This window comes from Hyperolius riggenbachi, chromosome 6, assembly GCF_040937935.1.
Source record: "Hyperolius riggenbachi isolate aHypRig1 chromosome 6, aHypRig1.pri, whole genome shotgun sequence".
Taxonomy (NCBI): domain Eukaryota; kingdom Metazoa; phylum Chordata; class Amphibia; order Anura; family Hyperoliidae; genus Hyperolius; species Hyperolius riggenbachi.
The window spans coordinates 44,696,272-44,720,344 of NC_090651.1; the positions used below are offsets into that span (position 1 = coordinate 44,696,272).

The 24,073-nt window shown below is 45.8% G+C and overlaps 1 protein-coding gene across 3 annotated transcripts in view; it reads right to left on the reverse strand.

Annotated features, from left to right (window-relative positions):
• Positions 1-20,943, reverse strand: part of MSH4 (mutS homolog 4) — a 97,128-nt gene extending 76,185 nt beyond the window's left edge. For all 3 annotated transcript variants that reach the window (XM_068239200.1, XM_068239199.1, XM_068239201.1), the window contains exons 1-6: positions 20,367-20,943; positions 16,085-16,255; positions 12,485-12,648; positions 8,667-8,777; positions 6,036-6,151; positions 2,884-3,057 (exon numbers count right to left, since the gene is read on the reverse strand). In XM_068239200.1, the coding sequence (XP_068095301.1) occupies positions 2,884-3,057; positions 6,036-6,151; positions 8,667-8,777; positions 12,485-12,648; positions 16,085-16,255; positions 20,367-20,919 (1,289 nt within the window). In that variant the 5' untranslated portion in view covers positions 20,920-20,943. The remainder of the gene's footprint in view (positions 1-2,883; positions 3,058-6,035; positions 6,152-8,666; positions 8,778-12,484; positions 12,649-16,084; positions 16,256-20,366) is intronic.
• Positions 20,944-24,073: the final 3,130 nt, after the last annotated feature.

Here is a 24,073-nt window from a genome sequence, read left to right on the forward strand (position 1 = left end):
TAATACCTTATTACCTATTTCACCGCTAATGTTTGATATTTATTTATATTTATACGTTTATATATTTTATAATTAATGATTGTATGACTACACAAGGGTTATGAGCCAATTATCTATGTTTACAGCTATTGCCCCGTTGTTATTGCCTGATGAAGCGGGATCAAACCTGCGAAACGTGTTGCATTGTCCCCCGTAGTATGTAAATAAACTTGTTATATTTGACAAACACACATTGGCAATGTTTGTGTCTGCTTGGAGGAGGGAAGTGCAACACTGCCTCATCATGTTTTAAACTTTTTCGATTCTTTTATCCTTTTGGCCCCTCTGTATCCATACTAAGCTATATCAAGTCCACCACTGGTGGAGGGGTGTTCACCCCTTTTTTCCTCATCTAAGGAGAGCGACTTCTTAATCCTGAGTGGGGTCAGGTCTAATCTTCCCACCTGCCTATACAGTGGTTGCCTTGGAGGTAACCCTGCTTTGTGAGCATAGCTTATTATTCTATCATACTTCATTTCTACTAACAGTACATACCAGGGCTGTGGAGTCGGTATAAAAATCTTCCGACTCCAACTCCTCAGTTTCTGAAACCACGACTCAGACTCCAACTCCGGGTGCCCAAAATTGCCCCGACTCCGAGACTCCAACTCCGGGTGCCCAAAATTGCCCCGACTCTGACTCCTCGACTCCGACTGCCCAAAATTGCCCCGACTCTGACTCCAACTCGGACTCCACAGCCCTGGTACATACTACACTATATTTGGCTCTTGGTGTCCCTACTCTGTGTTCTGTTTTGATAGGTACAGTATGTAACTCTCTGATTCGCTAGCCATGATCATGTGCTAAAGCAGGATGTGATCACAGCAAATCAGAGGTTTGCAAATCTATCAGCTGATAAAACAAATCACATGCTTCTCCATGAGTTCTCCTAGGCATGACCATCACTCCATAATAATCAGAGGCGTATCTACAAATCATGCACCCCCATCCCCCCCCCCCCCCCCCCCCCGCAAATTTTTTTTGATGTGGCTCATTAATGTTCAAACCCCTTCCCTTGCCTCTCCATAGTGACCCTCACAGCCGGGAGGTTCCATCTTACCTGAGTCATAAAACAGGTGTAGCCATAACGATCTTCACACACATAACAAGCGTAGCCACAAAACACCTGATCTGGAGTATTGGAGGGAGGTAGGTTAGAGCTAGGTTACTAGTTGGGGCCCCCCAAACCTCTGGGCGCCCCCTGAACAAACACACAGCTCAGGTGTTTCTGAATGAAGTCCGACTGGATTAACCACATGGCTTGTTTTAGTTGTGTGATTCAGACACTACTGGAGCCAAGGAGATCAGCAGCCAGGCAACTGGTATGTTGAAAAGGGAATGAATATGGCAGCTTCCATGTCCCTCTCAGTTCAGGTGTCCTTTAAGAGTTTTGGAGGTTGAACAGGGGCAATGTTAAGTAGAAAGGAAGGGGTTAGTTAGAAAAAAAATATCCTGCAGATGGGCTTTTAGAAGTTGATAAGCTTGCCTATCACAGTCACTGCCCCCTGCTCCTTGACCTCTCCCAGCCTCTACCTAAACGGTTTGCTTGAATAGGCTTGTGTGAATTTTCAGGCGATAGTAAGTGAAAAGTCCACCAGTGATTCTGGTCTTTACATTCTCATGTTTATTTGTTTTTGTCCTCTAATTTGGTTCACCAAAATCAATGTTTATAATCTACTCGTCAGGGGCGGCCCTACCATGAAGCACACCAAATCATTTGATTTAGGGCAGCAGGCTGTAGGGGGCAGCAACAGCTCTACACTCAGCTGATCTTTTTCAGTCTCTCCCTCTGCTCTGCTACTACTGCCTGACTCATGGGGCACAGAGCTTGCCTGTTAGTCTGTGTGTGTGGTGGCATGCCCCTTACTTAAAAGGAGTTATCAGGGAAAATCTTGAAAATGAGCTTTACTCACCTGGGGCTTTCTCCAGCCCCTTGCAGCCGACTGTCCCACGCCGACCGCTCCGCTCTGCGCCGCCGATCCGGTCTCCGTGCATGGTGCGGAGGCTGACCCCGAGGTCGTCCTCACTGCGCCTGCGCTAACCACCGCTCTCACTCAAGCCCACGTTGTACGTGGCTTACTGTGCAGGCTTACTGCACGGAGATCGGGACGGCTGTACAGAGCGGAGTGGTCGGCATGGACAGCCGGCTGCAAGGAGCTGGAGAAAGCCCCACGTGAGTAAAACTCATTTTCAAGATTTTCCCTGATAACTCCTTTTAATATGCATAGCTCTCTGCTAATCCCGCCTCTTCTCCGTGTGCCATTCTGCCCTCTGGTTTCCCTGCTGTGCAGGTAAGCTGCAGTTTGTTGAGGAAAGTATTGTGTGTGTGTGTGTGTGTTGCTGCCCCAACTACATCCTCACAAGTTTGCTTCAGGCAACAGAAAGTTTAGAACCTGCCCTGTTACCAGACTAGGGATAAGATCCTCCAGCACCCAAGCCACCAAAGTGTGCCCCCTCCAGCCCTCCCACCCCAGCCGTCACACACTGATTGGTACTAGACTGAGAGGCACCCCAGAGCCCCCAACACCTTAATGTCTAGTTATGTCGCTTGCAGTCACTGCCATGTAATCCCTTTACTTATTTCTCTCTGCTTCAAACACAATAGTTAAATGATAGCTGAGTGAGTTGTGCGTCCCCTCCTACACTGCGCCCTGAGGCTGGAGCCTCTCTCGCCTCTGCCTCGCTCCGGCCCTGTATACTACTAGTGCCAAGAATGACCATATTAACCCATAACTGCACAGCACCAAAACACAGAGCATATCTAAATATGCAAGCCAACAGGCACCTTCACATATGTATCAACACCATGAGCTGAAATATCCGTTCCACAAGCCATATCCTCACCTGGAATCTCTGTTATTCACTAGCAGCTCCAGGTTCTGTGCAGATGCGGAATCAATCATTGCCGTCTTTTCACTTCCTTGAAATCGGAACTTCAGGGATTTCGGAGCATAAACTGAATTCTGGATGAATTCAATATATTTCAGTAAGGCTGCCACTGCGGCTAAGCAGTAGTATCTAAATATAACAAATTAAACGTCGTTAGGAATCTGCTAAAATTAGTGATAATTAGTTTAATCATTTAACCTCTTCTCATCTGCCTAACGCAGTATGGTGGCAGGACAGCGGCTCTCTCAGGTCCCAGCGACGCAATATGGCATCACCTGGCGAGGAGCAAGATTTGATGGAAGCTCGTGCACGAGCTCCCGTCACTGTACACATCGGGCCCAGCAATCAGCCTACCAGCGGCTGATCAGCACTGGCAGGCTGTTGTTTTTGTAATATATAAAGTATTTATATAGCGTTGACATCTTACACAGCGCTGTACAGAGTATAGTCTTGTCACTTAACTGTCCCTACCATAGGCATATGTCTATAGTGTAGTGTATGGCCAATTTAAGGGGGGGGGGGGTATAAACCTCTGGTCCTCAAGAGGTTAGAGAAACTGTAACCAAAAAAAAAAAAAAAAACCCTGGGGTTACTTACCTTGGGAGGGGGGAGCCTCTGGATCCTAATGAGGCTTCCCCCATGCTCCTAAGTTTCAGGGATCCAGTGCTGGCTCCCCCGAAACCCCAGCCGATGTTGGCTGTAGCTCTGCTTTCCTGGCAGACACAATAGAGGCTTTCCAATTGTCTCAGGTGGAAATAGTCAACCCCGATGAGATCCGCTCTACTGTGCTGGCATAAGTCGCCTGCGCAGTAGAGCGGACCTGATCAGGCTCGGCTATTTCCACCTGAGCCCGATTAGAAAGCTGCTATTGCGCCTGCGCTGGATTGTAGTAGGTAAATATTCACCTTCCTGGTGTTTGGGATCTTCCAGAGCTGGATCCCTGAGGCTAGGATGGAGGAAGCCTCAATAGTAACCAGAGGCTTCCCCCTCCCAAGGTAAGTAACCCCGGAAGGGGGGGGGGGGGGGGGGGGGGGGGGGAAACCTTACAGATTTTCTTTAAAGGGCACCTCTGGTGTAGCCTTAAAAAGGAATATACACCTAATGGTATTAAAGGACAACTATTGCGCAATGTAGTAAAGATTTAAAGAGGAGCCGTTAGGTATAAGGTCTCAGAGAAAATAAACACATATATCAGTAGCTAAAGATTGGCTGTACTTACATTACATATGCATTTCACTGTCCACGTTTGTACTTCACATAATTTTTATATAGTATTTGCAGAGAATGATACTCCTGACAGCTCATGGCAGGTTCCATGTTTGTCTGTCTCCTATGAAGCCAAATGTGTCCTCATGTCCTGCCTGCTTCCTGATGATTCCACTCTCACAAACGCTGGTAATGAATAACACTACTGTGCAGTGAATATTAATTAGCTATGTTGCTAGGAACAATAGCGGACTCCTGCAGTGTACTCTGCCCAAGATTTATTAGTGCTGTGAGCTAGACTGTTACATGCTGTTGAAACTTGAGCCTCACTAGCAGCCAGGGGAGGGCCCCAGAATGCTTTGCAGTATCTGTTATTCGGCTTGCGTCCTCCTTAGGAGCCTGGGAATACGGAGCCCTGCTGTCAGCAAACATCTAAAGTAAGAGAGATTTTTAACTGCAGTATTGCCTTTTTGGCTTCCTTCTAAACTGTTTAACACAGGAGAATAGAGGTTTAAATTAGCTTTTGCAGGCTGACAGTTACTCTTTAAATACGTACTTTAAAGCAGGGTTCACACTTATCAATGCAAAAAAAAAGAGCTTTCTTTGAAGGTGTTTTTCACATTAAAATTCACGTTCGCAGGCAAATTTTTCAGGCGTCTTTTTTTTTTGCCACAATGATTTCAGTTGTGATGTGTGAATTTTTGCTCCAAGATGAAAGATTTGCTAAAAAAACCTAAACCCTGTTTTGCAAATTTCAGCAGAAGTGCAATTCTCCTTTGACTTTCATTAGATGTGAAGCAAATGCGTTTTTGCACATTTGCAGATCGCATGGAAATTTTAATAAGCGTGGCTAATAAATGTACGCCAGAGTAAAATGCACTACAATTACCTTTTTCCTATGTCACTGTCCCTTATGCTGGGAATACATGATGAGTTTTTTCTGCAGATTTCACTGTCCAGTTGTTTTTCTGATCGATTTCTATTCACTTCAATGAGTAAATCAGAAAAACGATTCAAGTCAGATCGGAAATTATCTATCTGCCAAAAAGCTCATCATGTATTCCCAGGAACACAGTGGGTAGTGAAACCCAGACAGATCTATCAGGTTTTGGACTAGTCCATCTCTTGGAGGACTCTCAGTTTTTTTCCTTTATTTAGAAGTTGCTCAGGCCAACGGCCAAAATAGTGTGCATGTGAGTAGGCAGGCTGGCATCTTTGTATGGCTCCTTTCCAGGGAGAGCTTTTGTAAAAAAAAGGTACTACTGAGAATCTCCAGTGAGGAGGTGAACTAAACCTGTCAGATCTGTTTTTTACTGTCCACTGTAAATGACAACATAAGAACAAAGTAATTTATAGTGCAATTTACTGTTGGAGAAAAACACATTTTATACATAGTTATTTTAAATGTTACTATTTTCGCATTTGTGGTCCTTTCAGTTATAATGTCCCCACACATTGTTAGTAACAAGTGTCACCAAAGACCCCTTGTCAACCGAGTTCCGGCCTGTAGCTTCATCCCTTAGCAGAAAAAAAAGGACTTTTCTGTATCAAATATAGAAAGGCCTTTTTTTCTGCAAGGTGGCGATAGGAATCAAGAGGTACTGCTACTGCCTAACAGGCATGAGGTTCTCTAGCATGGGCAGACTTTGGACACTAAAAACGATAGAACACTGATAAATGTGTGAGGTTTAAATGTTGGGTTGACACAGCGCCATTCCCAAAAGCTTTGGATAAAGAAAGTTTCAGGAAAATAGATTACATAGCGATAATTCTATAAACTGGAATATCATCCTGACGACGAGCTGGAGTAGGCACCTGGCTGCAATAAATAAAACAATAGATGGGCTGTGCTTTGGAAACAGATGTTCACACTAAAACACTCTAACCATCTTAATACTTACTTAGACTGAACTTCCATTAGCACCGTTCTGAATTCTGGGGCACATAACTGTTCAATGTATTCCAAACCTTTTGTCTCATTGAAATATTTCCTCTGGACAGCAGTGAAAGATACATCCTGAATGCAAATAAACACATTGTAAGAACATGAAATAGTTAAAGGAGAACTACATACAGTGGTGTGAAAAACTATTTGCCCCCTTCCTGATTTCTTATTCTTTTGCATGTTTGTCACACTTAAATGTTTCTGCTCATCAAAAACCGTTAACTATTAGTCAAAGATAACATGATTGAACACAAAATGCAGTTTTAAATGATGGTTTTTATTATTTAGTGAGGAAAAAAAACTCAAAATCTACATGGCCCTGTGTGAAAAAGTGATTGCCCCCCTTGTTAAAAAATAACTTAACTGTGGTTTATCACACCTGAGTTCAATTTCTGTAGTCACCCCCAGGCCTGATTACTGCCACACCTGTTTCAATCAAGAAATCACTTAATAGGAGCTATCTGACACAGAGAAGTAGACCAAAAGCACCTCAAAAGCTAGACATCATGCCAAGATCCAAAGAAATTCAGGAACAAATGAGAACAAAAGTACTGTAATTGAGATCTATCAGTCTGGTAAAGGTTATAAAGCCATTTCTAAAGCTTTGGGATTCCAGCGAACCACAGTGAGAGCCATTACCCACAAATGGCAAAAACATGGAACAGTGATGAACCTTCCCAGGAGTGGCCAGCCGACCAAAATTACCCCAAGAGCGCAGAGAAAACTCATCCGAGAGGCCACAAAAGACCTCAGGACAACATCTAAATAACTGCAGGCCTCACTTGCCTCAATTAAGGTCAGTGTTCACAACTCCACCATAAGAAAGAGACTGGGCAAAAATGGCTTGCATGGCAGATATCCAAGGCGCAAACCACTTTTAAGCAAAAAGAACATTAAGGCTCGTCTCAATTTTGCTAAAAAAAATCTCAATGATTGCCAAGACTTGTGGGAAAATACCTTGTGGACCGCCGAGACAAAAGTTGAACTTTTTGGAAGGTGCGTGTCCTGTTAAATCTGTCGTAGAAGTAACTCAGCATTTCAGTAAAAGAACATCACACCAACAGTAAAATATGGTGGTGGTAGTGTGATGGTCTGGGGTTGTTTTGCTGCTTCAGGACCTGGAAGGCTATCTGTGATAGATGGTACCATGAATTTTACTGTCTACCAAAAAATCCTGAAGGAGAATTTTCCGGCCATCTGTTCGTCAACTCAAGCTGAAGCGATCTTGGGTGCTGCAGCAGGACAATGACCCAAAAGACACCAGCAAATCCACCTCTGAATGGCTGAAGAAAAACAAAATGAAGACTTTGGAGTGGCCTAGTCAAAGCCCTGACCTGAATCCTATTGAGATGTTGTGGCATGACCTTAAAAAGGCAGTTCATGCTAGAAAACCCTCAAATAAAGCTGAATTACAACAATTCTGCAAAGATGAGTGGGCCAAAATTCCTCCAGAGCGCTGTAAAAGACTTGTTGCAAGTTATCGCAAACGCTTGATTGCAGTTATTGCTGCTAAGGGTGGCCCAACCAGTTATTAGGTTCAGGGGGCAATTTCTTTTTCACACAGGGCCATGTAGGTTTTGAGGTTTTTTTCTCACTAAATAATAAAAAACATCATTTAAAACTGCATTTTGTGTTCAATTATGTTATCTTTGACTAATAGTTAACGGTTTTTGATGAACAGAAACATTTAAGTGTGACAAACATGCAAAAGAATAAGAAATCAGGAAGGGGGCAAATAGTTTTTCACACCACTGTATATTATGTTTCCTCAGCTCTGCAGTTTCTAGGTGATCACTAACAACTTGCTGTTGTGTTCCTGGGGGTGGGCTAATGATGACGCATGCCCCATGGAGTCCACTGACGCAGGCAATGGGGCAGGGAGACCTGTGGCTCACAGAGAGTTTGGAGCTGCATGCTGGGGACGTATTTTGATGCTGGGAACGTCTAAAAGGCCTGAGTAGCTTGTTGAACTGCATGAACTTTCTCCAGTAAGTGGTGATAGCATATTTACCACCACAATTGCTCGGTTACACTTGTGTATGATTGGCGTCTGAGGAAACGGGTAATCACAAAACAGCTGTCAGGCCTAGTCACCCCCCCATACAACTCTTTGTATGTACCCAGCATTGGAATAAGGTGCTTTTTATTAAAAGGTGTTGTACCTAGGTGGGCTTCCTACCTGCTGGAACTTCATCTAGTGTGTGGCACTATGACATAGAGGATAGCACTTGTACCTTGCAGCTCTGGGTCCCCCCATTGTAATCCCAGCCAGGACACTATCTACATGGAGTTTTGTATGTTCTACCTGCGTGGGTTTCCTCTGGGCACTCTGGTTTCCTCCCACACCCTCAAAACATACAGATAAGTTTATTGGCTTGCAATAAACCTATGACTATGGTAGGGTTTAGATTGTGAGCCCCTCTGAGAAATGATTAGTGACTGGACTGTGCACCCTATAAGTGCTGCAGAAGATGTTCGCTCTATATAAATACGAAATAACAATGCTTGCTGCTCAAATCTACTACTCTCTAATTTACAGACTGAGCTATAGAATTCATGGTATATAGATTTTAGAAATAAAATATACCTTAAAATTATTAGTGACCAGATGGTAAAGCTCTGTTGTCCTGCCGCTTTCACAGGCGGTGTTTGACATCAGGATTTCCAGCGGTGCGAGGATCCGAAGTTTTGTTATCACCTAGAATATGTTAAGGCCGAATAAGCAATGACGGCATGTATGCATTTGAAGGGGAACTGAAGTAAGAGGTATACAGAGGCTGCCATATTTATTTCCTTTTAATCAATACCAGTTGCCTGGCAGCCCTGCTGGTCTATTTCTCTGCAGTAGTATCTGAATAACACCAGAAACAAGCATGCAGCTAGTCTTGTCAGATCTGACTTTAAAGTCTGAAACGCCAGATCTGCTGCATGCTTGTTCAGGGGCTATGGCTAATAGTATTAGAGGCAGAGGATCAGCAGGGCTGCCAGGCAACTGGTATTGCTTAAAAGGAAATAAACATGGCAGCCTCCATATACCTCTCTCTTCAGTTCCCCTTTAAAGGACAGCTAAAGCGAGAGGGATATGGAGGCTGCCATATTTATTTCCTTATAAGTAATACCAGTTGCCTGGCTCTCCTGCTGATCTTCTGCCTCTCATACTTTTAGCCATAGACCCTAAACAAGCATGCAGCAGATCAGATGTTTTTGACATTATTGTCAGATCTGATAAGATTAGCTGCATGCTTGTTTCTGGTGTTATCAAGACACTACTGCAGCCACATAGATCAGCAGGGCTGCCAAGCAACTGGTGTTGTTTTAAAGGGAATAAATATGGCAGCCTCCATATACCTCCTACTTTAACTCTCTTTTCATAGTGTTGTTCAAGTGGTACTCCAGGTATTCTTTACATTTTGGATAAGAGTTGGGAAGAACCTTTGTTGTGTTGTTGCTGTTATCCATGTCTCCCCTGGGAAGCAGAATTGGGACAAAAATGTAAAATATAAAACTTTATGGGTGTTGGTGAAACAGTAGTGGAAGTTTCATCCATAGTGGGGACGTATACTGATTGACCAAAACATTAAAACTATCATTTTAAAGTGTAACTAAAGGCAAATAAGGAAAAATAATTTAGATACTTACATCAGGAGAGGGTTGCCTCTGGATAATCTAGGGGTGTCCCCCTTCCCCCTCAAGCTCTCCGTTCTAGGACCCTATTGGACAAGGGTTCCTCAAATAGGTTTGTGTGTCCACGCTCCCGTCTATGTAAGAGCATGACCTCACTGCCCAGGCACAAGACATCCCACATTTTTCTCTGTGCACAAGCAGCTCTGTGTTACCGCGCAGGCACAAGCAGTCAGTCATTCATGGATGGGAGTGCAGCCAAGAAGAAGAGGGTCCTAGAGACCAGCAGTGGGCTCAAGAATGATCAAAGAAGCCTCTGGAAGGTCAGCTGAAATGGTCCACATGGATAGTCAGCTGGGTGTGCAGAGGTACTGCCTCTGCCTGTGAAGCATGGGGTCATGAGTTCAACTCCCGGATCAGAAAGAGAAAAAAAGAAGAAGCCTCTGGAAGATCCGGAATTTAATAAACAGGCTGTTTAACCACTTAAGTACCAGCGGTCTTTGCCCCCTTAAAGGGACACTTAAGTAAAAAAAAAATGAGTTTTATTTACCTGGGGCTTCCAATAGCCCGCTGCAGCTGTCCGGTGCCCTCGCCATCTCCCTCCGATCCTCCTGGCCCTGCCGGCAGCCACTTCCTGTTTCGGTGACAGGAGCTGACAGGCTGGGGACGCGGGTGATTCTTCGCGTTCCTGGCCACAATAGCGCCATCTATGCTGCTATAGCATATATCAAATACCACATAGCAGCAAAGAGGGTGCTAATGTGTCTGGGAACGCGAAGAATCACTCGCGTCCCCAGCCTGTCAGCTCCTGTCACCGGAACAGGAAGTGGCTGCTGGTGGGGCCAGGAGGATTGGAGGGAGACGGCGAGGGCACCGGATAGCTGCAGGGGACTATTGGAAGCCTTAGGTGAGTAAAACTCATTTTTTTTTTGTTTGACTTAAGTGTCCCTTTAAGGACCAGAGACCGCTGGTACAATACCGACGCAATCCCGACAAATCGCTGCGCATACCCGCCGCAACCACCGCACGCTGGGAACTTCCTGACATCCACTCTGCCGTCTCTATGATGGCAGAGTCATGTGAGCCGGTCAGGAGCTGCTTTCAATGGCTCCTGACCGTGTCTATCAATGTAAGCCTATGGGAGCGGCTTACATTGATAGACACGGCCAGGAGCCAATGAAATCGGCCCCTGACTGGCTCACATGGCTCTGCTGTCATAAAGACAGGCAGAGTCAGTGAGCTGCAGCGAGAGACGTCGGGTTTTAGTGGCGAGATCGGCGGGGAGCCATGGAAACGGCGAATGCGTGCAGCAGCGGCTGATTTAAATCTACACCCTGGCAGCCACCAAAACAGGGCATAGATTTCAATCACTAAAAGTGTAAAAAGTAGTTAAAGTAGTTAAAAAAAATAAGTTTTTGTAAAACAAAGGGGAAAAAAAGGAATACCTACGTCAGCAGTTCACAGCGACTGACAGCTGCCTGCTTACACCCACCCAGACTCTGCTTTAAGTCACATGGACATGACTGTGAGGTGATTTATCTTCTGTTTCCCTTCTCAGCCTCGTGTCACATAGAACTGTCCTCAGCCAATCAGCAAGGAGCAGGAATGTGTGAGGGGTAGAAGGGGAAATGATAAAGCTTTTTTTAGCTTTCATCTTCCCGGCAATGTACAGGGTAAGAGCCGGTCTGACTAAGTGGGTAAATGGAATTTGATTTTATGTAAACGTTTTATACATACCTGGGATTTCCTCCAGCCTCCTTCGGCCTGGTCCGTCCCTCTGTCCTCCACTTCCTCCATTATGGCTCCCAGTAACTTCGGGAGTTGGTGCTTACTGCACATGCGCGGCCTGACCGCGCTCCTGTCACAAGCCTTACTGTGCCGACTGGATGGAGGACGGCAGCGATGGAGCGATCAGGCCGAAGGGGGCTGGAGGAAGCCCCAAGTATGTATATAACTTTTTCATCATTCATCTCAGGTACCCTTTAAAGAAAACCTGTAATGAAGAAAACCTCCCCTGGGGGGTACTCAGCTCGGGTGGGGGAAGCCTCTGGTTCCTATTGAGGCTTCCCCCGTCCTCCTCGGCTTCACTGCGGCGGCGAAAATCCTCCCGGAACGGCGGAAATGTAAATATTTACCTCCCGGCTCCAGCGCAGGCAGTATCGGCTCTCCGCATGGAGACAGGTGAAAATAGCTGATCTCCATCGGGCCGCTCTACTGTGCAGGCGCAAGTCTCCTGTGCAGTAGAGCGGACCCGACAGAGATCAGCTATTTTCGCCTATCTCCGTGCGGAGAGCTGCAACAGCGCCCCCGCTGGAGCCAGCAGAGGTAAATAAATCAGCGCTTATCAGGCCTGTCGAGGGAGGATTCCGGGACTCTTCGGGGGAGCCAGCGCTGGACTGCCTGCAGCTACAGGGGAGGGGGAAGCCTCATTGGCACCCTGAGGCTTCCCCCTCCTGAGGTGAGTACCCCCCAGGGGAATATTCTTTTTGTTACAGGGTCTCTTTAAGTAGTCACATTTTGCATATCAGCTCGCAAAGGATCCTAAGGAAGCCATAGGTGGTAAATATAACACCCCAGTCACCTAGTGATGCATGGAGAGAATGTTGCTCCGCTCTCCTACACATACCCCGTACAACGAGAAATGTTCTGCGTAGCTGGCTTGCTTACATGCTGTATTTATTCAAACTGAGAGGCTTTGTTGAATTTTCATAACAGGGCGAATAACCGATAATGTAAACGGTGATATCACTCGTCTGATGTGACACGCAGGAAACGCACATTCACCTTGACATATATGGAGCTGTCTGCAAACTGAGATAAGACAACGTCAGGGTTTTTCAGATCCAGACTTGCCATTCCTATCTCTCCTCTGGCATGTCCTCTTCCTTCCACGATGGCTACGATGACAGAGGCGGCAGACTGAGCGGATGTGGAGGACGTGGGTGTCACTGCGGCAGAGAGATTAGGATTAAATACAGAAATAGAGCTGATCTGGTGATCCCAGACGCCGGAATAGTCAGTAAACATAAATAAAGGGAGTATCTCAGTGCTGTATCTGAGCCAATCCCACTGCACAGAATTACATTAGCGGTCACAATGTGAGCTCAGGAGCATCCAATAAAGCAATGCCAAAACCTCAAACCCCTTTGCAGAAGCACAACCCCATATTGGCCTCAAATCTGGTACACTTACAGTAACTATCCAATTTCTAGTGAAAAATCGTTTGAGCAATCAGATAATTCTGATCGGAAGTGAAATCGTTCACTACACCATCAACGAACCAATCTTTGCTTCCTATCTATCATAACCAACATGAAAATCCCAATTTTGGTTTGCCGAAAATCCAATCGGACGACTGTTTTTATGATTATTTATGCCCATCAACCGAGATTATTTACAACCAATCCGAACAGAATTTCTGATCGCTCTAACGATTATTCACTAGAAATTGGTCCGTTAGTGGCCACCTTTACCGTCTGCTCTATTGCATATGTGGTATTTTACCACATGCGGTAGAAGCAGTTTGCTCTTCCGATTTTTTATACGATCCGATTTTTGATTCCGATGAAAAAACGCAGCAGCATGCATGTTTTTTTTTTGTTTTATCAAAAATCGGATCGTATAAAAAAATCGGAATCGCATGTAGTGGACCTGAGTAAGAATTTACCGCATGCAGTAAAATGTGCGGTATTTTGCGATATTTTTCTGAAAATAAATAAAACGTTTTATACAGGTTGCCCCGACTTACAAACGCCCCACTGATACGAACGGCATGGATTCTGTGTTTCCATGGGAACAAATAAAAAAAAATAATTTTTCAAATTCGACTTGTAGTTTTTGAGAAAATCTATTTAAAAAAAAAATCCAAGAAAAAATGGCTTTTAAACTTGTATAAGCGGGTACAGAGGGCAGAGGTGACACAGAGGGAGACACTGGAGGCCCAGGGGGAACAGAGGAGGTACAGGGGATAGAACGGATTCAGGTTAAGAACGAACCTACAGTCCCTATTTCGTTCTTCAACTGGGGACTAACTGTACATACCTGGGGCTTCCTCCAGCCCCATAAGCTCAGATCGCTCCCACGCCGCCGTCCTCCTCTGTCTGCAGCTCCGGTACCGGGTCCCGTCACTTACGTCAGTCGGCTCCAGTCTACCCAGGAGAAGTGCGCCCTCTACGTATCTCTCTAGCGGCTGCTGGAGAGATACGCAAACAGCGCTCTTCACTTACGTCAGACTAGCGCCGACTGACGGAAGTGTGGGGACCCGGTTCCCGGAGCTGCAGGCAGCGGAGGACGGCGGTGTGGGAGTGATCGGAGTGGATGGGGCTGGAGGATGCCCCAGGTATGTATAAAACATTTTATTTTTTCAGCTCTGAGTCCCTTTAAGACCTGCCTGTACCTGGCGGAAAAGTCAATTTGTATGCATTTTGCAGTGTTTAGTTGAATTCCTGTTCAGGCTGTGTAATAGAAAGAATAGTAGAAATAAAACTTCAAATATTTACTGGATGTCTTATTTTTATAGCGGTTGCCTATAAATATACTTTCCATAGGTTGCCCCCCCCCCCCCAAAAAAAAAACATCTCCCAAAGACTACTGTACTATTATAAGTATTTACTGCTTGCGTATCCCTGAAATACCGCACGTTTTACCGCATTTTTGGAAACGCGGAAAAATCCTTCAGAATTGCTAAAAACAAAACAAAAAGGAAAATACCAAATGTGGTACTTGTCTCCCTGCACACTGCATGCAATTCCGGTTTTTATATCCGATTCCGATTTTTAATCGTTACTGCATGCTGCATTTTTTCCTCTGTTTTTCTGTTGAGTGTATTCAGGAAAAATCGGAATCGGTAACAGAATCGCAGAAAACGGATTTGCAGTGTGCAGGGAGCCTTTTACTGACAAAAAATAGCTACCAGAATTGAGGCCATTGTGAGGTGCAGAGAAAAGACGGGCACTCCTCAGCATATCACATGTAGTCTGTATTTTTGATATGCTATAGTGAGAGGGATATGGAGGCTGCCATATTTATTTCCTTTCAAACAATGCCAGTTACCTAGCAGCCCTGCTGATCTCTTTGGCTGCAGTAGTGTCTGAATTAGACACCTGAAACAAGCATGTGACCAATATGAACAGCACCGTGTCCAATCGGACAAACCCTCTGGTACAATGATTAAAAGTTATTACTACTGTATTCTTATCTGTTCAAAATACGTTGTTTCAAAATATATATTCACAAAGGGATTACCCTCTTGAGTGTACAGGGAATGTGTCACTAATATGCTTATTGAGCAATGTAAAAAGGGAGGTCATGGTCGATTCCCCACCATCTCTATATTGATATCTCAGGGATGGGGTTGTGTCGCTAGTCCCCAATCCAAAGTGATACAAAATTCCAGGTGCAAATAAGCTCACGGAGGTTTGTCTATAGTGTAGCAGCAAGCTAGTCAAGCAGGCAGTTACAAACTACTCTAATATATTCACCAAAGGCTGTAAACCCTCAATGCTGGGAGGTTAAGCAAACAATGTGCTCATATATACAGTGACACTAACACCCCACTCAACATGTTTTAACATGTTTCGCCCCAAAAGGCTTAGTCAGGAGTGTGACGGGTACAGTGCAATGATAGCATACAATATACACATTTACAGCATTTCCCCCTAGCAACAAAGTAGCCCAAGTCAGGAACAGGAATTAGTGATGGGAATTCCGGCTCTTCTCAGAGAGTCGGCTCTTCTGAATCGGCTCCCATTAAAGAGCCGGCTCTTACGGCTCTCAATCGGCTCTTCATTAAATATCACTAGACACCACTCAGAATCGGCGTAAAAGCCCCGCCCCCGTCTCCATGACAACTCCAGACTGCTTCTCTGACTGGGGCAATCCCTCCTGCTACTGCTCTGCTCTGCCCCATACACTGCTAAAAGCTGCAAGAGAAGGACTACATCTCCCAGCATCCCTCAGCACCCTTTATTACATTGCAAAGCAGGGCTATGTGAGGTGGCTGAGGCACCGGCTCTCCTCAAAGTGGGAGTCGGCTCTTGTCGTTCGCGAACGACCCATCACTAACAGGAATGTCTTCCCAAGGCTGCTTTGAGATGTTTCTGTACATTCACTGTTTCACTTCTAACTTCAAGTCATGTGCACAGAAGTCCTAACATTTTATATAGATTTTCTAATACACGAACACTAGGAAACATCATGACTCACTTTCTTCAGTAACTCTCAATCAGACAACTTTTATTTCAATGCTAAACAATAAATACGTTTATTGAAAGGATCTTATCAATACAAACATACAGTCACCTAAAACAGAAGGGTAGCCAGGCACAATTAGCCAAATTTAGCATCCTTTTTTTAGCACTGCAAACAACAAACCATACGGAATACCTGAACAGCCTGTTATAGGAGTCTGGAGTTTAGACTTGGAGAAGAAGCCGCCTATTTCTCTTCCAGGCTGAGCAAGTCGTGTGCCTTTCCTAGAAGAGCTGTCTGTACCAGAGGTGACATTGAAGGCACTAGTATTTTCTGCAAAGGAACTCTTGTCCGCAAAATAGGAATCTATAGAGGAAACATGGAAAAGACATTTACATTTTCCTTATATATCTTTACTATGCCTCCCCTCTACTAGCCTATGTAGCTGGGATCTAGTGAGGACCTGCTGGACCCTGGAGGACCTGCCAACACTGGGTTGCCTTCTGTAGCAGGCACTAATGAAGATCTGTCACTGTTGGACTATAGCTGGCATCTAGTGAGGACCTGCTGGAACCTAGAAGACCCGCCATCTCTGGGTTGTCATGCTGACACTAGTGAAGATCTATCACTGCTGGGCTGTTCTCTATAGTTGGCATTTAGTGAAGACCTGCTGGAACCTGGAAGACCAGCCACCTCTGGGTTGTCGTGCTGGCACTAGTGAAGATCTATCACTGCTGGGCTGTTCTCTATAGCTGGTATCTAGTGAAGACCTGTCACTCCCTGGCTGGACACTACTGAGGACATGTCAGCCTTTTGCAGTTCTCTACAGCTGGTCAATAGGTAGTCCCTGTTAGTGACTTGCTATAGGAAACTGCCCAAGGCTGATAGATCCTCAGTTATGTCCATCTCTAGAGAACAAGCAGGAAGTGCCAGGAGAACACTTCTGAGAAATCTGTCAGCTCTAGGCTTTAACAAAGACCTGCTCCCCCACAGGTTGTTCTCTATAGCTGGCCACTTGACATGACTTGTTACCCTTGGGCTGTTCTCTAACTAGTGGAGACCTGAGCAGGTCAGTAGTGAGGACCTTTCAACCCTGCACTGTTCTCAATAGATGAATACTAGTGAGGGTCTGTCACCCTCCAGCTAGTCCCTAGTGAGGACCTGTCATCACTGGGCTTTTCTCTATAACTAGACACTAATGAAATGATTCATAATAATGTACTCTGGATGGCTTTTACCATTATATTATTGTGTGTTTGAAAAAGGGCTCATAAGAGCCTGAAAAGGCGTAGTGCCATCGTAACTATAGGGGGGCAGCCTGGAAATATGGGGATCTGGGGTGGGGGGAATCATAATGGCCACACTTGTTTTACAACCCTTGCAAGCTGAACCCCAAGCTGTGAGTACCGAGGGGAGGCAAGAGGAAAAGTGTGAGAGCTGGTGGGCCCCATAGTGAGGCCCGTGCATCCATATTTAGTCTAGTAGGGTCTGTCGTTCCTGGGCTGCTTGCAGTAGTTTGACACCAGCATTGACCTGTCGCCCTGAGCTAGTATCTAATAAGCATGCATCTCTCTATAGCTGGTCACTAGTTATGGTTTGTCATCTCTGTACTAGTCTTGAAAGCTGGTCAAAATGACGATCTGACATCTTTGGGTTGTTCTCTATGTTTGATCATAAGTCCAGTCCTGACATATTTGGCTATTCTCCATAGCTGGACACCAGAGAAGACCACTCACCCTTAAAGGACCACTATTGCGAAAATTGTAAAATTGAACATACATGTGTAAACACATACAAATAAGAAGTACGTTTCTTCCAGAGTAAAATGAGCCATGAATTACATTTCTCCTATGTTGCTGTCACCTACAGTAGGAGGTAGATGTCTGACAGAACCGACAGGTTTTCAACTGGCCCATCTCCTCATAGGGGATTCTCAGGGTTTTGTTTATTTTCAAAAGCACTTGGTGAATGGCAGTTGCTCTGTCCAACTGCCAGAATAGCGTGCAGCGAGCAGGGAGGCGGTCCAGCATCATTGTATAAATCCTTTTCAGGGAACGTCTTTATAAAGAATAAAAGCCTTGCTGAGAATCCCCATGAACAGATGGGCTAGTCCAAAACCTGTTGGTTCTGTCAGATTTCTAATACTTACTGTGACAGCAACATAGGAGAAAAGGAATTTATGGATCATTTTACTCTGGAAAAATACTTATGTGTATATGTTTACACACATTTTTAATTTTTCAGTTTTTTGCAATAGTGGTCCTTCAATCTGATCTCTAAATGAGTCTAAACTATTGAGAGCCTGCCACCTCTTAGATGTTCTCTATGGCTAAGTATTACTTCTTGGCTGCTTTCTATAGCTGGACACAAGAGAACCAGTCACCTCTTGGCTCATTTCTAGTATCGCTGGACAAAGGAGAGAGTGTCTGGCCCCTAGGCCACATTCTATTGCTAGACACAAGAGGACCTGCCACCTCTTAGCTGTTCTCTATCTTGGCTGCTTTCTATAGCTGGACACAAGAGAACCAGTCACCTCTTGGCTCATGTCTAGTATAGCTGGACAAAGGAGAGGGTGTCTTGCCCCTAGGCCACTCTCTATAGCTGGACACAAGAGAACCAGTCACCTATTGGCTCATTTCTAGTATAGCTGGACAAAGGAGAGGGTGTCTTGCCCCTAGGCCACTTTCTATAGCTGGACACAAGAGAACCAGTCACCTATTGGCTCATTTCTAGTATAGCTGGACAAAGGAGAGGGTGTCTTGCCCCTAGGCCACTCTCTATAGCTGGACACAAGAGAACCAGTCACCTATTGGCTCATTTCTAGTATAGCTGGACAAAGGAGAGGGTGTCTTGCCCCTAGGCCACTCTCTATAGCTGGACACAAGAGAACCAGTCACCTCTTGGCTCATTTCTAGTATAGCTGGACAAAGGAAAGGGTGTCTTGCCCCTAGGCCACTTTCTATAGCTGGACACAAGAGAACCAGTCACCTATTGGCTCATTTCTAGTATAGCTGGACAAAGGAGAGGGTGTCTTGCCCCTAGGCCACTCTCTATAGCTGGACACAAGAGAACCAGTCACCTATTGGCTCATTTCTAGTATAGCTGGACAAAGGAGAGGGTGTCTTGCCCCTAGGCCACTTTCTATAGCTGGACACAAGAGAACCAGTCACCTATTGGCTCATTTCTAGTATAGCTGGACAAAGGAGAGGGTGTCTTGCCCCTAGGCCACTCTCTATAGCTGGACACAAGAGAACCAGTCACCTATTGGCTCATTTCTAGTATAGCCGGACAAAGGAGAGGGTGTCTTGCCCCTAGGCCACTCTCTATAGCTGGACACAAGAGAACCAGTCACCTATTGGCTCATTTCTAGTATAGCTGGACAAAGGAGAGGGTGTCTTGCCCCTAGGCCACTCTCTATAGCTGGACACAAGAGAACCAGTCACCTATTGGCTCATTTCTAGTATAGCTGGACAAAGGAGAGGGTGTCTTGCCCCTAGGCCACTCTCTATAGCTGGACACAAGAGAACCAGTCACCTATTGGCTCATTTCTAGTATAGCTGGACAAAGGAGAGGGTGTCTTGCCCCTAGGCCACTTTCTATAGCTGGACACAAGAGAACCAGTCACCTATTGGCTCATTTCTAGTATAGCTGGACAAAGGAGAGGGTGTCTTGCCCCTAGGCCACTCTCTATAGCTGGACACAAGAGAACCAGTCACCTATTGGCTCATTTCTAGTATAGCTGGACAAAGGAGAGGGTGTCTTGCCCCTAGGCCACTCTCTATAGCTGGACACAAGAGAACCAGTCACCTATTGGCTCATTTCTAGTATAGCTGGACAAAGGAGAGGGTGTCTTGCCCCTAGGCCACTCTCTATAGCTGGACACAAGAGAACCAGTCACCTATTGGCTCATTTCTAGTATAGCTGGACAAAGGAGAGGGTGTCTTGCCCCTAGGCCACTTTCTATAGCTGGACACAAGAGAACCAGTCACCTATTGGCTCATTTCTAGTATAGCTGGACAAAGGAGAGGGTGTCTTGCCCCTAGGCCACTCTCTATAGCTGGACACAAGAGAACCAGTCACCTATTGGCTCATTTCTAGTATAGCCGGACAAAGGAGAGGGTGTCTTGCCCCTAGGCCACTCTCTATAGCTGGACACAAGAGAACCAGTCACCTCTTGGCTCATTTCTAGTATAGCTGGACAAAGGAGAGGGTGTCTTGCCCCTAGGCCACTCTTTATAGCTGGACACAAGAGAACCAGTCACCTATTGGCTCATGTCTTGTATAGCTGGACAAAGGAGAGGGTGTCTTGCCCCTAGGCCACTCTCTATAGCTGGACACAAGAGAACCAGTCACCTATTGGCTGCTCTCTATAGCTAAACAAAGGAGAGAGTGGCTCTCTCCTTGGCAGCTCTCTATAGCTGGACACTACTGAGAAGAACCTGTCACTCTCATACATGGTCCCTAGTGCTATCCTCACCCCTGTGTTGTTCTCCACTGTTGTCCCCGGACTTGAGGCCACTCTGGGGCCCAGTGACGGAGGAGGAGCTTGTGTTGGGGGCTGGGCGATGTTCTCCCCGATCACTGGGCGTCTCCAGCAGTGATGGGGGATTCCTCTGCCCGGATTGTTCAGACTCTCTGGCGGAGTAATATGAAGACTCCGAGCTGCCAGGCTCCGCCCACACACCTCGCAGGACGCTAGCTCGGCACTGGGGTGTGGCAGGGGTGCACCCTGGGGGGCGGGGCGTTCGAGTAACGACCACGAGAGGGCGTGGCGGACTGAAGAATCCCGTCAGCCGGGAAGCGGACATTCCCGCTTGTTGGTGTGAAGTAAATGCAGGGGGTGGAGTGACGGAGGCGCCCGCTGGAGGCCGCGCAGAGCCCAATACTTCGCCTGCGACAGGCGCTGAGGGGCGTGGCGTGCCCGGGACGCTCAGCACAGGGTGATGGGGGGCCGAGAATATGGCTCTGGGGAGTGCGGCGGTGCCCCGCCCAGCCGCCGGCGTATGAGGAGAGCCCGCCAATCCGTCCATGCTGCGGGCGGGAGCTACGTCACGGCATACCGTGTGGTCTTTCCACAGAGCTCAGGGGCGGTCCGTATGCAGCAGCCAATAGAATGTGGTCTCGCAAACACGTGACTCAAAAGAAGCGGGAAGCAAACTCCAACTGTGTCTGAGCAAGTGGTCTATATACTATAGGGCTCTTATTCAATTTACTCCCGAGTATTCACTCTTCCAGGAAAATAATATTAAAGCACACCTCTAGTGAGAGCAATACCATAGGTCTCAACTGACCCCTTTTTTAAGCGACAGTCCTTAATTGGGAACTAAAGCCCTCTTTCTTCCTCATGTGTCCCTCTTTCAGGACCTCTATACAGATCTATGTAAATATATGCATTTTTTTTCTACTGAAAAATGTTTAATGGACTCATGAATAAAAATTATATATATTATATATGAATAAAATATATTATGTTTATAGAAAGAACCAGTGTGGTTTGAATCAGAGCTGGGACAACTCATGACATCTTTTGATCATGAATCTACAAACATGGCAGAAATGTGTGTGTGTTAGTACAGAGTCTTACTGCACCTCCCTTGCCCTGGCGTTAGCAAAGCAGTTCGTTCCGAAGTCCTGGTGGTCGGCAGGGCCGGTGCCCTCTGACCCGGATATACTATGTTGTGCGTGTGCAGTATGTCCACTTGAGCACCTTGTAACCATGCTCCCCGCCAACCTTAAGTCCAGCGCACATGCTGGGTATGTCTTCCCACAGGAGTATGCACACACATAATGCTCTGACAAGGTATACCAGAGCTGACTTAAATTAAAAGTTTTATACATACCTGGGGCTTCCTTCAGCCCCATGCGCACTGATCGCTCCCACGCCACCGTCCTTAGTCTTTTCCCTCTTCTGTACCAGGTCCCGTAACTTTAGCCAGTCACGGACAGTCTGAGTAAAAGAAGTGTGCCCTCTGCGTATCTTTCCGGTGGCTGCTGGGGAGATGCGTAAAGAGCGCAAGTTCTCTTGCGTCAAGACTGTCCGTGACTGGCTAAAGTTACAGGACCTGGTACCGAAGAGGGAGAAGACTGAGGACGGTGGCATGGGAGCGATCAGTGCGCATGGGGCTGGAGGAAGCCCCAGGTGTGTATAAAACTTTTAATTTCCAGGAAACCAGCCATAAGGTTTAGCACTAAGTTATCCTTTAAATCAGGGGTGTCAAAATCGAATGCAAAGTGGGCCGAAATTGTACACTGGGACCTAGTCGCGGGCCAACCTCAATGCCTACTGGCCACCTTCCTCCCTTATAAAGGTCCCTGGTGTTTAATGGACCCCCTCCAACCCCTATACAGTTCCCTGGTACCTAGTGGTCCTCCCTCTCCTATACAGTTCCCTGACATCTAGATTCCTCCACCCTCCCTTGTTCAGTTCCCTGGTGTCTAGAGGCCCCCACCCTCCCCTATACAGTTCACCGGTGTCTAGTGCTTTCCACCTTCCTCCCCCATATGGCTTCCCTGATGATCTAGGTCTTCCCTTCCAATATAGCTTTCCTGGTGGTCTAGAGTGGGTCAAACATAATGCAAAGTGGGGAAACCACTTAAGGGCCAAATGTAATGGCTCTGAGGGCCATATTTGGCCCACGGGCCGGTGTTTGACATTTATGCTTTAAAATAATGCAAACTTCCAGGCTACCCTGCTGATCCTTTGCCTTTAAAGCCCTTTCCACACCATGTCAGTTGTGAGCTGATAAGACACACCACCCTTTAGTACTGCTGTAGATCGATAAAGAGAGGCATACAGTACAATGAGCGTATGCCTCTCTGCTACTGTAAACGCAATGTGAAAAGCCTCATAGGAATATCATTGTGTCGTGTTGCAATGATATTGTCTGTTGCTATGCAGCTGACTCCTTGTGGAAGGGCCCTTACCCATAGATCCCGAACAAGCATGCAGATCAGATGTCTGGCTGGATTAGTTGCATGCTTGTTTCAGGTGTGTGAGTCAGACATTAAAACAGCCAAAGAGAATAGAAGGAATGCCAGGTAACTGGTATTGTTGAAAAGAAAATAAATATGGCAGCCTCCCTATCCCTCTCACCACTTCAAGCATGCTTTAAATAACTGGACAGCGCTTACAAATTTGAAAAGTAGATACTAGACTAGTTAAAGGACCACTATTGTGAAAATCATAAAATTTAAAATACATGTAAACACATACAAATAAGAAGTACGGTATGTTTCTTCCAGAGTAAAATGAGCCATAAATTACTTTTCTCCTATGTTGCAGTCACTTACAGTAGGTAGTAGAAATCTGACAGAACCGACAGGCTTTGGACTAGCTCATCTCCTCATGGGGGATTCTCAGGATTTTAGTTAGTTTCAAAAGCACTTGGTGAATGGCAGTTACTCTGTACAAAGGCCAAAAAAGTGAGCAGGGAGGCTGGCCAGCATCATTGCATAAATCCTTTTCACGGAGTGGCTTTATAAAGAATAAAAGCCTAACTGAGAATCCCCCATGAAGAGATGGACTAGCCCAAAACCTGTCGGTAATGTCAGATTTCTACTACTTACTGTAAGTGACAGCAACATAGGAGAAAAGCAGAAGCATACCTCTTATTTGTATATGTTTACATAATATTTTAAATTTTACAATTTTTCACAATAGTGGACCTTGAAGGAGACCCAGCAGGAAACCTCATAGACCAGCATATACTTCCTGCTCGTGGCAAATTGGTTGCGTCAACTAAATGTGTAAGAAATAGTGGACCCAGAGACAACACACTGAGATTGCACACCAGGACCCTCCCCTGAAGCCTTTTGGCCTACGGTCACTTCCGTTGCCACCTCCGCTTGCGCAACTTTACTAAACCCAATTCAGTTGGTGGAGTGGATAGTGGTTCCTGCTGTATCCACCATTTCTTTCTAATGAGTGGTGGCAGCCATATTGCTGCAAACAGGAAATGGCACTTCATCCCCTCAACTAGACTAGCACCAAAAAGTATATAAAAAAAGTATTTTCTTGCTTGCTGGTGGCAAAAAAAAAGTATTTCATTGATACAATGTGCAAACAAGAGAAAAAAAGTTAATAGCCTAGATCAGTGTTCCTGAAATGCAGCATAACTGTTTATTTTGTAATAAAGACTCCTTTTTTCACCAGTGTGAGTCTTCTTGCGAGGTAAGAGACCTTCT